The sequence below is a fragment of the Leptinotarsa decemlineata genome, unplaced genomic scaffold (genome assembly GCF_025532065.1).
Source record: "Leptinotarsa decemlineata unplaced genomic scaffold, Ldec_3_MD MMD2_P_RNA_scaffold_4, whole genome shotgun sequence".
NCBI classification, from domain to species: Eukaryota; Metazoa; Arthropoda; class Insecta; order Coleoptera; family Chrysomelidae; genus Leptinotarsa; species Leptinotarsa decemlineata.
This window is the reverse complement of record NW_027412531.1, coordinates 5,360,331-5,373,234: the sequence shown is the minus strand read 5'-3', so window position 1 is coordinate 5,373,234 and position 12,904 is coordinate 5,360,331. Positions and strand designations below refer to the sequence as shown.

The 12,904-nt window shown below is 34.6% G+C and overlaps 1 protein-coding gene across 10 annotated transcripts in view; it reads left to right on the top strand.

Annotated features, from left to right (window-relative positions):
* Positions 1-12,904, top strand: part of LOC111507475 (peptidoglycan-recognition protein SC2) — a 203,167-nt gene that overhangs the window by 142,234 nt on the left and 48,029 nt on the right. For 4 of the 10 annotated variants that reach the window (XM_074186721.1, XM_074186724.1, XM_074186726.1 and 1 more), the window contains exon 2: positions 5,016-5,719. The exons of 5 other annotated variants lie outside the window; for them this stretch is intronic. In XM_074186721.1, the coding sequence (XP_074042822.1) occupies positions 5,016-5,719 (704 nt within the window). Of the gene's footprint in view, positions 1-5,015; positions 5,720-12,904 lie in introns of those variants that run through there. One more of the 10 variants, XM_074186716.1, reaches the window with a different exon arrangement.

Below are 12,904 nucleotides of genomic sequence, written 5' to 3'. Positions count from 1 at the left end.
CAAAGGCAACCAGGTAGGACCCATTTTCACAATGCTGAAATAATATGTGCGAATACTTTGATTCTCCTCATTTCGTTGTGAGGTTTCTTGGTGAAAATTTTTTGCCAAAAAAATTATCCTATCAAATTTGTCTATTTCTAGTCATGTGTGTCGAAATAACCAATGAAACCATCATTACACTGATAACTACCCATGGATAGTTTTCACGGGTAGTTATCACTTATGTCATGACATTGCTAAGCAACCAACACAATAAAGTTGTTTGACATTTCAGTAATTCAATTTATTTCGAAAATGTCACTTCCTCGCTTTGGTGTTCAAAATGATGCGGCAATTGACAAAATCATTGGAGAAAATACACCAAAAAATACTGTCAATAGTAAAAAATACACTTGGAAAATATTTATGGAGTTATATCATTATACGAATTGTTCTTTTAATAACTGTGTGTTCAATAAATAATTTTGTTCGAATTGCAAAAAATTTTTTCTCAAATATCCCTCGAACATTGATAAATAACTCATAATTTTATCACAACTTCTTCAAGCACGTTATTTTAGGTAACATCCCTCCGCCTTCGGCGTCGGGATGTTACCAAATAACGTGCTTTCGAAAACTGTGATAAAATTATTTCGTTAGTTATCAATGTCCTTGGGATATTATAGCTGATAATTCTTTTTCCACTCCATTTTATCGCGTGGTCATTATTAGTTGATTTTAGAATACGCTTTACTATCCCTGATCTTGTATCTGGTTTCTTTTGATATAGTCATTTCTAATCTGAAGAAATGAACTTCAAACATTCAAGCCAGTCTCGAATATACCTACACAGTAGGTTGAATGGACTGACGCCTATCAGAAAACAACTACTCCACTGGCTAATATCATGAACGACGTTGGATTATATCCGACAGGCCTCAGTGCAGGAATCTTCACAGAAAATTTCCTGCATATGCAATGGGCAATACAAATGAAAGAGTCGACCTTCAATTTTGGAGCAGGCACACTTGCAGACCAGTTTCGGGCTCATTAGCCAATCATCAGTGCAAGATAGTGGCTATCATCAACCTAAAGTAAATGATATTCCATAATTGAAAATCGGAGTTCTTTCAGAGTATTTCATTCCTCTTCCTAAGTTGGAGCGAACAACAAAATGTCACTCCATCTAGTAGACGAGGTACTAACCAACTGCATATCCGAAATGTGCTCGATTCCACTGAATAAGGAAGAAAAACTTTTTTATTAGTCAGTGGGCTATGTTTGAAGACTGGCAGTAAACAAATCTAAAGGTATGAATTTTAAACGTTCAAGCCAATCTCGAATATACCAACACAGTAGGTTAAATGGACTGACGCCTATCGGAAAACAACTATCCTCCTGGCTAATACCACGAAGAGCGTTGGATTATCTCCGACAGACGTCAGTGCAGGAATCTTCACAGATTAGCTGAAAAATAACAATCATTTTACGCAAAAAACTGATATCACAGTGGAATGAAATTTTAAAAAATAAAAAATTTGAACTATCAACACGAGATGAAAAATAAAAAATCATTAACAAGAAATGAAAAATGAAAATTAAAAGATTCCAGAGCAAGTTACTTCACGACGTTTCGATTGTTAGTATCCACAATCGTCTTCGGGTGATAACTGGACTTATTCCTCCGAGATCTATTTATAGGTCATTCACCTATCTCCTCTTCCCTCTCTCCGCTTCATCGGTTTTAGCGGAAGCTGACCGTTTGGTAGAAGTTGGTTATGTTCCTCTTGATTAGAGTTTTCCATATGTTACGTATCTCTACGCTAGCTTGACTAAATTCGTTGATAGACAATATATATGCGGCTTCTTGGAATTTTATCCTAAACCAGTGTTCCTACTTGTGGATGATTTCAGCTTGAGCCCACTTGATGTTATGTTGATGAGTCCAAACGTGCTCTGCTATTGCGGATTTGCTGGTTTCTCCTCGCTGTGCGTGTTTCTTGTGTTCGGCAATGCGAACTTTCAATGGCCTCTTAGTTTCACCGATGTATGATTCTCCGCACTCGCAGGGTATCCGGTAAATGCAATTCTTGGAATCGCAGTCTGCGTTTGGTGGTCTGGTTTTCGTGAGGCTGCTACGGATAGTGTTCCCAGATCTGAAGCAGGTTCTGATATTATACTTGGAGCCAATCCTTCTCATCCCTTACGATAATCTTCTAATGTAGGAAAATACAAGTACTGATTGTGACGGCTTCTCTTTCTTGTGGAACTCTTGCTGTCTTTCAGCTAAATCCTGTTCCATCATCATTTTGTAGTAACCATTCAGTTGAATGTCATTTTTGATGATGCCTAGTTCCCTTTCTAGACCTTCCTTTGTATTACAGAGCCCGAAAGTACGGTCTGGGAGGGTCTTGAAGATTCCTCTCTTATTCGATGGATGGTGGTTGGATTCCTGGTTCAGATACTGTCCCGTGTGAGTGGGTTTTCAATATACAGATGTTTTCCATTTAGTGTCAGTCCTCTTCACTGACAGGTCTAAGAATGGCAATTCGTTGTGGACTTCCTTCTCCATTGTGAAAGTGATGGAAGGACTCAAGTTGTTGATGTGCTTCAGGAAGATGTCTAGTTCTGCATTCCCATGGTTCCATATTATGAAGGTGTTGTCCACGTGTCTCAACCAGACTCGGGGCTTCTTGTGGGCTTCTTCAATGGTCACACCTTCACACCTTCGTCAGGACAACTACAATAATAAGATTATATATTTTGTAAAAAATATATAAATATGGAGAACTTACTAACGTGAGAATAAAATATAAAATGGTTCAAAAACAGATAGAAAAACATTAAATAATGACAGTTGATAAAAATTTTGGCTGACAATGTCAAGTGGGAAAATTCTGAATGATACTCGAATTACTAGATCTTTTATTTTCTTTATCATATTTCAGTAGGTACGTGTAAATTTTGCTAAAACTATCAATATCAGTTCGTTATTAATATGTATCATTTCCGAAAATATTCTTTTAGTTGTATTGGTTTCTCTATCTAAAATATTTGGATTTTCAAAATTCATTTTATTATCCTCCGAATTAACATGTTCTGTTAATGCACAAGAATTAACATTTCGTCTACAGTCGCTCTTATGGGATGTGATACGACTACTTAGAGGTCTAGATGTTTGTCCTATATATGTTTTAGAGCAATCCATACAAGAAATTTTGTATACTGAATTGGATTTTTGTTCATTTGAAATTGGAGCTTTTAGTTTACTGTATAATTTAGATATAGAAGTGACATTTGTTTTAGATATTTTGAGGTTATTATTTCGGAATACATTAATTAATTTTGGTGTCAATTCTTGAATATATGGGAGCGATTTATATGTGAATGAAGGTATAACGTTGTTATGTTCAACTTCTTCATTATTATTTTGAAAGTTTGTTCTTTCACAAAATAAAATTCTGTTTACTAAAGATTTAGGATAAGAATTTTGGATCAGAATTTTACTGAAATTAGACAAACTTTGGTTTCGTAAATCGGGATGGGTAATTTTGATGATTCTGTTTTTTAATGATTTTATTAAATTGATTTTCATTTTATTTGGATGATAGGAATGGTAATTAAAAAATCCATTACTTGTAAATCAAGTACATTTTTAAACTCGATTTTTCATATTATTTATTGCTCTCCATACACTTATTTGCTGCATTGTTGGGGAAACATTCAAAATCCTCAATCTCGAGTCTTTCACATTTTCTATCTCACTGCCAGCGTAAATCCTATTTTTCAATGTCACTCATAGAAAATAGTCCAAAATAGTAAGATCTGGTGATTTTGCAGACCATCTTTTTGTCCCATTATTTGTCTCGAAATGGAAGGACTCCAATTCGAACATTTATCGCACAATTAATTTTTTTGTGTATATAAATTACTTACTCCATTTCAATTTTCATTATAAATATAGTGTTCGTTCCGGATGTTATTATTGCGACCACTTTTTTTTCTGCTCATCAAAACATATATGATATATTTTTGTTGTAGATATGTTTCAGATAATCATAAAAGGTTTTCTTATTCGAAGTTCATTGTAGAAAACGCTCGGAACAATGGAAAAAATATGAATAGTTAACTAAAAATGAAAAAAAAACTCTCGAAAAACTCTACGGTACATAGGGAGACGTGAAAGTTGTTTTTGTGTTTTTTTTCAACTCAGTTAACCAATTTCCAAGGCCGTAATTCAAAAGGGAATAATTCACATAATTATAATCGAATATTACCGAAAAATACCGAAATATATAATTTAATGTCTCACTATGAAGTGAACGTCTACGATCCAGAATCTACAACAAAAAAAAACAAGTCCGTATTTAAAACTTCAAAGCTGTGGCCCAAGTCAGATGACACCCTGTATGAAAGATTCATGGATATATTCTGAGAGCCCACATCAAGTGCCGATAGCAAAATGTAAACAGATTTTCGATATGTCTGCGAATAAAGAAGATATAGGCAAAAAAATAATTTGGGATTTTTTGGTTTTTCCTGTATATCTCCAGAACCAAAAGAGCTATATTCGATTTCTTCACATCATTGAATAGGTCTCTGAATTACGCAACTTTGTCACGATTCAACCGACACTCTATCTCTTATCGTTTACGAGATCTCCATGTACAGAAACGAATTTGAACAGCCCTGAACATATAAATAATATCAAATATTTTGGAGAAGTCTTATGAATTAATGTAGAATATGATGTAGATGACAAATCCGTAATAAAAGTAGATGTTTCTTTGAAAATTGTTACAAATGTCATTATTATACTGTCAAATTTAAAAAAATTTCCATTTTATACTTTTCTCAATATCTTCGACGCAGTCGCAAGAATCACCCTGTAGGCTCATTGATTCGTTGAATTTTTGCGTTTATCCCGTAATTTATTTGATTCTAAAAATAAAACGTGAAGTAATAACTGGAGTTCAAACAATTATTGGAACAATTCACAGATCCAATCAGTTAATACAGTATTTTTCTCTTTGTAGCCAAATTACCTCGGACAGAAAAAACAGAAGAGCAAGAACACATAGATGTTAATAAACGAAAGACACTAATAAAAGCTTTTTTGTGGCTGTTGCTAGCTCTATTTCTTCTTCTTATGGGAACCATTATCGTGATTTTCGTTCTTAATAAACCGGAAGACAAGTACGTGCAACCAAGCATTGCTCAAAATAATCATATTGGAAGTCATCAATTATTCGTAAGAAGCGACTGGGGCGCAAGACCTCCAAAACATTATACGAATATTACTGGTCCTGTACATATGGTTATAATAAAACATACCGCCGGAGGATATTGTGATAACTTCGTAGCTTGTTCCAAAATTGTCAGTGATTTACAAAGTTTGAGTGCTACAAATGGATGGCCTGACATTTATTGTAACTTCCTCATCAGCGGTGATGGAAATATATTCGAAGGAAGGGGATGGGGAGTTCAACCCCAGGAAAGAAACAACACCGTGGATATAGTTTTTATTGGAAACTACGTTATCGACGAAATGAATTCTCTCATGATTGATGCAGCGAAAGCTCTCTTAAAAGACGGAGTTGAGAAAAAGTACCTGGACGATGATTACATTGTGGTTTGTCATAATCAAACCAAGAACACAATGAGCCCGGGACAAAATGTTGTCAAAGAGGTTCAGAAATGGGATCATTTCGATAGAAATTTGCATTTCAAACATCAGTTGGTAAGCAATTTATTGCAGTTATTACTAACCCTATGCTTGAAATCGATGCTAACACTGTAAATAGGCATGCTTCATTTCATATTGAAAAAATTACAATCAGCTAGTACTAGGTATCTCGCTTTTTCTCATTTTTTTGAGCAACGTTATTCAAACAAAGTTTTCTCAACTGAACGAAATCTGTATATATTCCCTTACTTCATATCCTGTACCGTGAAGGCTCCATAATGCAGAATTGGGCTGTGATTTCCCAATTATCTGACAAATAATTATACAGGGTATATCTTGACGAGTTAACGCAATCTTTATATAGAAAATTGAGAGTAGGGCGATACTGAAAATTGGTAGGATAGGTGAAGAACTGGTGAAGAATTCAACTGAAATATTATCGAATATTACTGGAGTTTTTTCTCAACACCAAATCGTTATTTTTAACACCTCGACACGTCTTTCGATCACCAAGTGATCATCTTCAAAGAGGAAGAATGAAACTAGAAATTAATGTGAAGATAACCCATACAGGTAAACGATCCAGGTGTACCACCCATACAGGTATACAAACCAAAATTAATTCTACAATTTTGCCTTATCTATTATTTCACAATATATGTTTATATAAAAACAATTTTCAGCTATATAAAAATTAATTTCACAATATAGCCTATCCAAATTCATTTCGCAATGTGTCCTTATGTAGTACTCAATAAACCCAACAATATTATTTTATTTTAACAAGCTATATAGCTTTGGTATAAGTCCGTCATCGTTATTCATAATACTATTGTGTGTACTTATTTCTACACTCTCATAGGCATCTAGTTGTCTGTTGTTGTCAACTTGTCTAACTAATCTTAATGAACTGAAGTCTATGGAATGGTTTTGTTGCAAAATATGATGGGCGACTGCTGATTTTTCAGGTCTTCCATATTTTAAATGTGCTATGTGTTCCTTATATCTCTTTAATAGAGCTTTTTGTCTGTCCATAATATTTTGCATCGCAGTCCTTACATTCAATTTCGTAAATTCTAGACTTTTCCGAATTCTCGACTTCGTTGAGATATATTGTAATATATTGTATATTGTAATGAACATATATGTAAAATAATAGATAAGGCAAAATTGTAAAATTAATTTAGGTTGGTATACCTGTATGGGTGGTACACCTGGATCGTCTACCTGTGTGGGATACCTATATAGCATAAATAGGGTTAGCTTCGCAATAATTTCTAGTTTTGATCTTCCTCTTTGAATATGAACACTTGGTGATCACTGCGATGCAAAATATTACGGACAGACAAAAATATCTATTAAAGTAAGATATAAGGACCACATAGCACACTTAAAATATGGAAGACCTGAAAAATCAGCAGTGGCCCATCATATTTTGCAACAAAACCATTCCATAGACTTCAGTTCATCAAGACTAGTTAGACAAGTTAACAACAACAGGCAACTAGATGCCTATGAGAGTGTAGAAATAAGTAAACACAATAATATTATGAATAACGATGACGGACCAAAGAGCACACTATATAGCTTGTTAAAATGAAATAATATTGTTGGGTTTACTGATTACTACATAAGGACACATTGCAACACTAAATTTGGGTAGGCAATATTGTGAAATTAATTTTTATATAGCTGAAAATTGTTTTTATATAAACATATATTGTAAAATAATAGATAAGGCAAAATTGTAAAATTAATTTAGGTTGGTATACCTGTATGGGTGGTACACCTGGATCGTTTACCTGTATGGGATACCTATATAGCATAAATAGGGTTAGCTTCGCATTAATTTCTAGTGTTAATATTCCACTTTGAAGATGATCACTTGGTGATTGAAACACGTGTCGGGGTGTTAAAAATAACGATTTGGTGTTGGGAAAAAACTCCAGTAATATTCATTACTACACAAACAGTGCATCATATGAAATATCATCGTTTAGGTGACATTTCGGGTTTCAACGGAAGTGACGTCATCTTTATTATTTTTAATGGCATAGCCTGTATTTCACCTCATTTTTGAATTCTTCCCGTGATTCAGATTCTAACTTATGTATCATAGCCTTCATCCAAAATGAACTGTTTTCGAGTTATTCGAGTTTTTTTAGAAAAAGTGATAGATGCAGCCTCTCGAACATACGTTATTCTCATGTAAATTAAAAGTTTTAAAAATATGCAGCCAGTGAATCGTGATAATTGAAGGTTGAACAGATCACGCATCATTTTCACGCCCACTGAATAATCCGCAGGGTGCGCAAAAACCAGGGTCCAATAAGTGAATGAGATAAATTAAAAATCTCAACTTTTTTGAATGGGAAACCCCACTTTTCTGCTCAAGGTTCAATTCCATTGTGAAAATAAGCCCTATTTATGATACATTTCCTTATACCCAAAACTTATATAATTTTGGAGATTTCCATTATTTATATACTTTCTCGAAATGTTGATATTTCAAGTAGGCTGCTGTCCATCTTCCAAAACAATGTTTTGTGACAAGTGAAATAAAGTTGTTTATTGTCAGATTCGTGCTCTCAGAAGGTACAATATGGCTCGTGCTGGTTATAATAATCACGATTTCTTCAACTTATTGGTGATTAATGGCGAATACAATAAGGTGTTAACAAGAAAATGTGATGCTTATGCTACAAGGTATCCAGAAAAACCGAAACCATCTCCAGATATCATTAGAAGAATAATCTTCAATCTTACGCACTTTTGATCATTCGAAATGAAAATTATCAAAACTAAAACGGTGGTTGACAATGAAGATAATGCGATTACAGTGCTTGGGTACTTCACTGCTTTTTCAGAAGCATCTTTGAAAGATGCGGCACGAGATTTGGAATCGAATAAAATGTCCATGCAGAGAATATTAGCAAAACATAAATGGCATCCGTATTCTCATACTTTAGTCCATGGCCTGAAGCTATCCGAGAGAAGAATTAACTTTGCGAAGTTCTTCATTATGAAAAATCAAGAAAATGACCAATTTTTGAGGAATATTATATAGAGCGATGAAGCAAAATTTACCAAAAATGGGATATTCAACAAGCGGAATTCTCACTACTGGAGCGATACAAACCCGCATTCAGTTCGGGAACGTCAATTTCAAGACCGTTGGAATTTCAATGTTCACTGCGCTCTTGAAGATGACACAATAGTGATGCTTCACTTCTATGACGAAAATTCAAATGGTTAGTTGAAAAGTATCAAAATTGTATTGTTTCATCGATTTAAAAAAAATTAAAATACATCACCCAAGAAAATGGCATCAAGGTAGCCATGTAATAAACATTCATAGCATCTAGAAAATAGATAACAGACCAACAGGTGAACGATACCTAGATATTTTAAAAAATGTCGATACGAATCATTTGGAAAAACTGACGCTCGCTGACCATCGAAAAATTTAGTGTCAACATGATGGAGAACCTCCACATAATCATCAGATGGTGGAGATGTATTTAGAAGAAACTTATTACGACCAGTGGTTTGGAACCGACGGTCCTCAATTATGGCCACTGCGATCGCTCGATTTAACTCCAATGGATTTTTTTATTTGGGGTTATATAAAAAACGAGTTGTATTCTAACACGCCAACAACAAAAGAATATTTTCAACAGAGAGTTCGTACTGCTTTCAACTCTATTCCACCGGACATGATAAACGAACTGTAGGAGACGTCATACGAAGAAGTGTAAAATGCTTAGAAGTTGGAGACGAAGTATTTGAACATTTGCTGCAATAAAAAAACGATTGACAAAGAGTGTCACATGCTCTTGTTTAGTATTGAAACTAAATTTGAAATTGTAGTTTATTCTAATCATGATTTTTGTCTTGAATATGGATTATTTTTTATGAAATATTCAATGGAAACTAGACAACAAAGAAATTTTATCGGAAAAAATTGGGAGGTAAAAACGTAAATCCTCGCGTGATAATAACTTCTATTGCGGAATATCATCAAAATTATAGAGAATTATATGGGTATAGAGAAGTGTATCATAACTATGGCTTATTTTCATAATAGAATTGAACCTTGAGGAAAAAAATTGGGATTCCCATTTGAAATAGTTGAAATTTTTATTTTTTCTCATTCACTTATTGGACCCCAATTTTTGCGCATCCTGTGGATTATTCAGTGGACGTGAAAATGATGTGTGATCCGTTCAACCTTCAGTTATCATGATTCACTAGCTGCATATTTTAAAATTTACATGAAAATGACGTATGCTCAAGAGGCTGCATCTGTCACTTTTTCTAAAGAAACTCGGGTATAAGGTATGATAAATCAGTTAGAACCTAAATCATGGAAAGAATTAAAAAATGAAGTTAAATACGGGGTGTGTCATTAAAATTAACAAAAATGACGTCACTTGAAACCCGAAACGTCACCTCAACGAAAATATTTCAGTTGAATTCTCCATTAGTTCTTCATCCATCCCATCAATCTTCAGAATCGCCCTACTTTCAGTTTTCTATATATATATATATATATATATATATATATATATATATATATATATATATATATATATATATATATAGATCACGTTGACTCGTCAAGATATACCCTGTATATAGTTTACTATCGTTCTGAACAATTCATTAACCCACCATTTTCACCAACGGATTAATAGAAATATCACCTCATAAATTGACATTGTAAACAATTTATCAAAGGATGAATATATATTTGAATTATATTTCCTTATCGATATTTGTGTACAAATTACAGCTAATTGAATTCTCCAAGTTTAACGTTGTTTTTTACAACAACCTTATTGGCGAAAAAGGAATCTGACCCTTTTTCGGTGAGTGAACTACTCGTGAAGGCATCGTTTTTTCCAGTTTCATACAAAAGTTGAGCCTTATGGCTATTTGCGTTTTGCTTCTTAGTATTGCATCCATTTTCTAGTCTTCTTTTAACTACAAAACACATTATATCTTCGAATATTTATCGAACTGACCGAAACTTCCATTGTGTAAGATAAATGTCTTCTTTCAGTGTGGAGCTGAAGCTGCGAATTTCGACAACTATTATAAGTAATAAATAGAAAACAGTGTTTCTCACTTTCTTTGCCAGCCTTACCCATTTACAATAATAAAACCCTGAGATTCTCCGTTTTGGCTCAATATATATAGTATCGCCATTCAAGTGACATAATATCTGTTTCACAACCTGTTACACCTTTGATAAACATTAGGGATTAAATTTTTGTTAGGGTACTGGCAAAATTTCACTATTTTACCATAGAGATCATAAAATTCTAATGTTAAAGCCATCCTGCTAGAACTTTGGATATTTTCAGATTTGAAAGCTAGTATTCTGAATTAAAAATTCTTGTTTCTGGTTGAATTCTTGAAAATGAATTGAAACTGATGAGGGAGTGTAGTTAACTTTGGCACATTTTGCCTTGCCTCAGTCGACTTTTCTTCTAAAAAGTTGGCTTATGTTAACCACCGTCAACTAAACCTGTATTTGCCTCTTGATATATGCTCAACAACACAAAGTCTCAACAATATTATATGTGTAACTAGATTTTGCCCGCGGCTTCGCTCGCATCAAGAGGTGTTATAGTTGATTAGGTATAGTTTTTGTGGCTTTACTTTTGTTTAGCGTGTGTAAAAAATTATGACACCTAAAACTCCTTTGTACACAATATTCTTAACTAATCTGTCATTAGGCGCTAAAACTATTAAGCTATTGGGTGAGCAAGCAACACATAACTGTCCATGAGAGAAGCAATGTTCTCTCAAGTCAATACCCACAAATTTGTAGCGTCATCTGTATTAACCACAGAATCAATCGAAGTATAGACCTTTTCTTCGCCCTCAAACGACATGAGCAGGATATCGTTGATAGCTGCTGCTTGATCGTTCTTTGGCGTAAGTATAGCACGCTCACATAACCATTCAATAGGCTTGTCATGTATATGAATAATGTCTGGATAAACTTTAGACAGCAATTCTTGAACCGTAGTTCAACTGTGCACAATTATTCCGGGATGGTTATCATTCCATCAAACGATGGAAAATCGCCATTACCGATTTTAAGAAGAAAATCTGAAAATCTACCTCATCCCCGCCTAAATGTGCTCTCATATTTTAAGAGAGCTTAAGAATATTAACCTGGGGCCACAAATCAGATTTCTTAATGCACTTCGTCAGCTCTGGTTCCTTTTGGCACCACTGGTAGACTCTGCCGAAGGTCTTCGGCCAGCAAAACTGTTACGCAACCCATTAATTTTGTATTGTCCCTTATATCCTTTAGTGATCTGTTTGAGGCTTCAATACTACCTTTATGAGCCATCGTTATTTCGTCCCACATAATTATTTTTGTACTGTTCAAAACTTCAGCAAAATTACTTTGTTTGGAGATGTTGCAAATGGGAGTCTCGGCAGTGATTGAATTGAGTGGCAGCTATACCGAACGACGCCACAGCCAGGGCAATGCCGTGGGTACTTCTTACTTTCGCTAAAAGTAAATTAATAAGGAAAGTTTTACCAGTTCCACCTGGAGCGTCTAAGAAGAATATTCGACCGTCATTTGCATCTACACTTGTGATAATTTTATTGTTAACTTCCTGTTGCTCGTCAATCAAGGATGCTGCAGTTTTTCTTACTGCGTCTTCTCTCTATTTTCGAAATCAATTTATGTTATTGGCTGAGGTAATCCATACTCTCTAAAAGGACGGCCGCCTAATGATAATACGGCATCCTCTAATACCAACAGGCATTTGTTAAATATCAGGTCCGATGAGTGCTCTACATACACGTCACCTTGCCTTTGCAGTTGTTTTTTAAAGTTTTCAGAAAGGTATTCTTTGTATTTTTCCCAAAGGCATAGGGGGTCGGAAACCTGGCAGAACAATAAAATGATAACAAAAAGCTCTCGAATCATATGCGGTGTTTGACAAAGTGCTGCCTCTTCAAGAGCTAAATCCAAATTTCGATCATCTTCGAGTAGACCTAGAGCCTTGCACGCGGATTGGAAAGTGGGATGTAAGTGACCATCTACAGTTTCCAATGCTTCAAATGAAATTGGGCCTCTAATTTCATGTAGAAGCATTCGAAGGTTGTAGCATTCTGTATTGTTTAGATGAACAGTATAAACCTCACCTAGAACGTGTTCTTTTTTGACCCCTGAACATCCTTCAACATTATCTTCTCTCTTCCTTC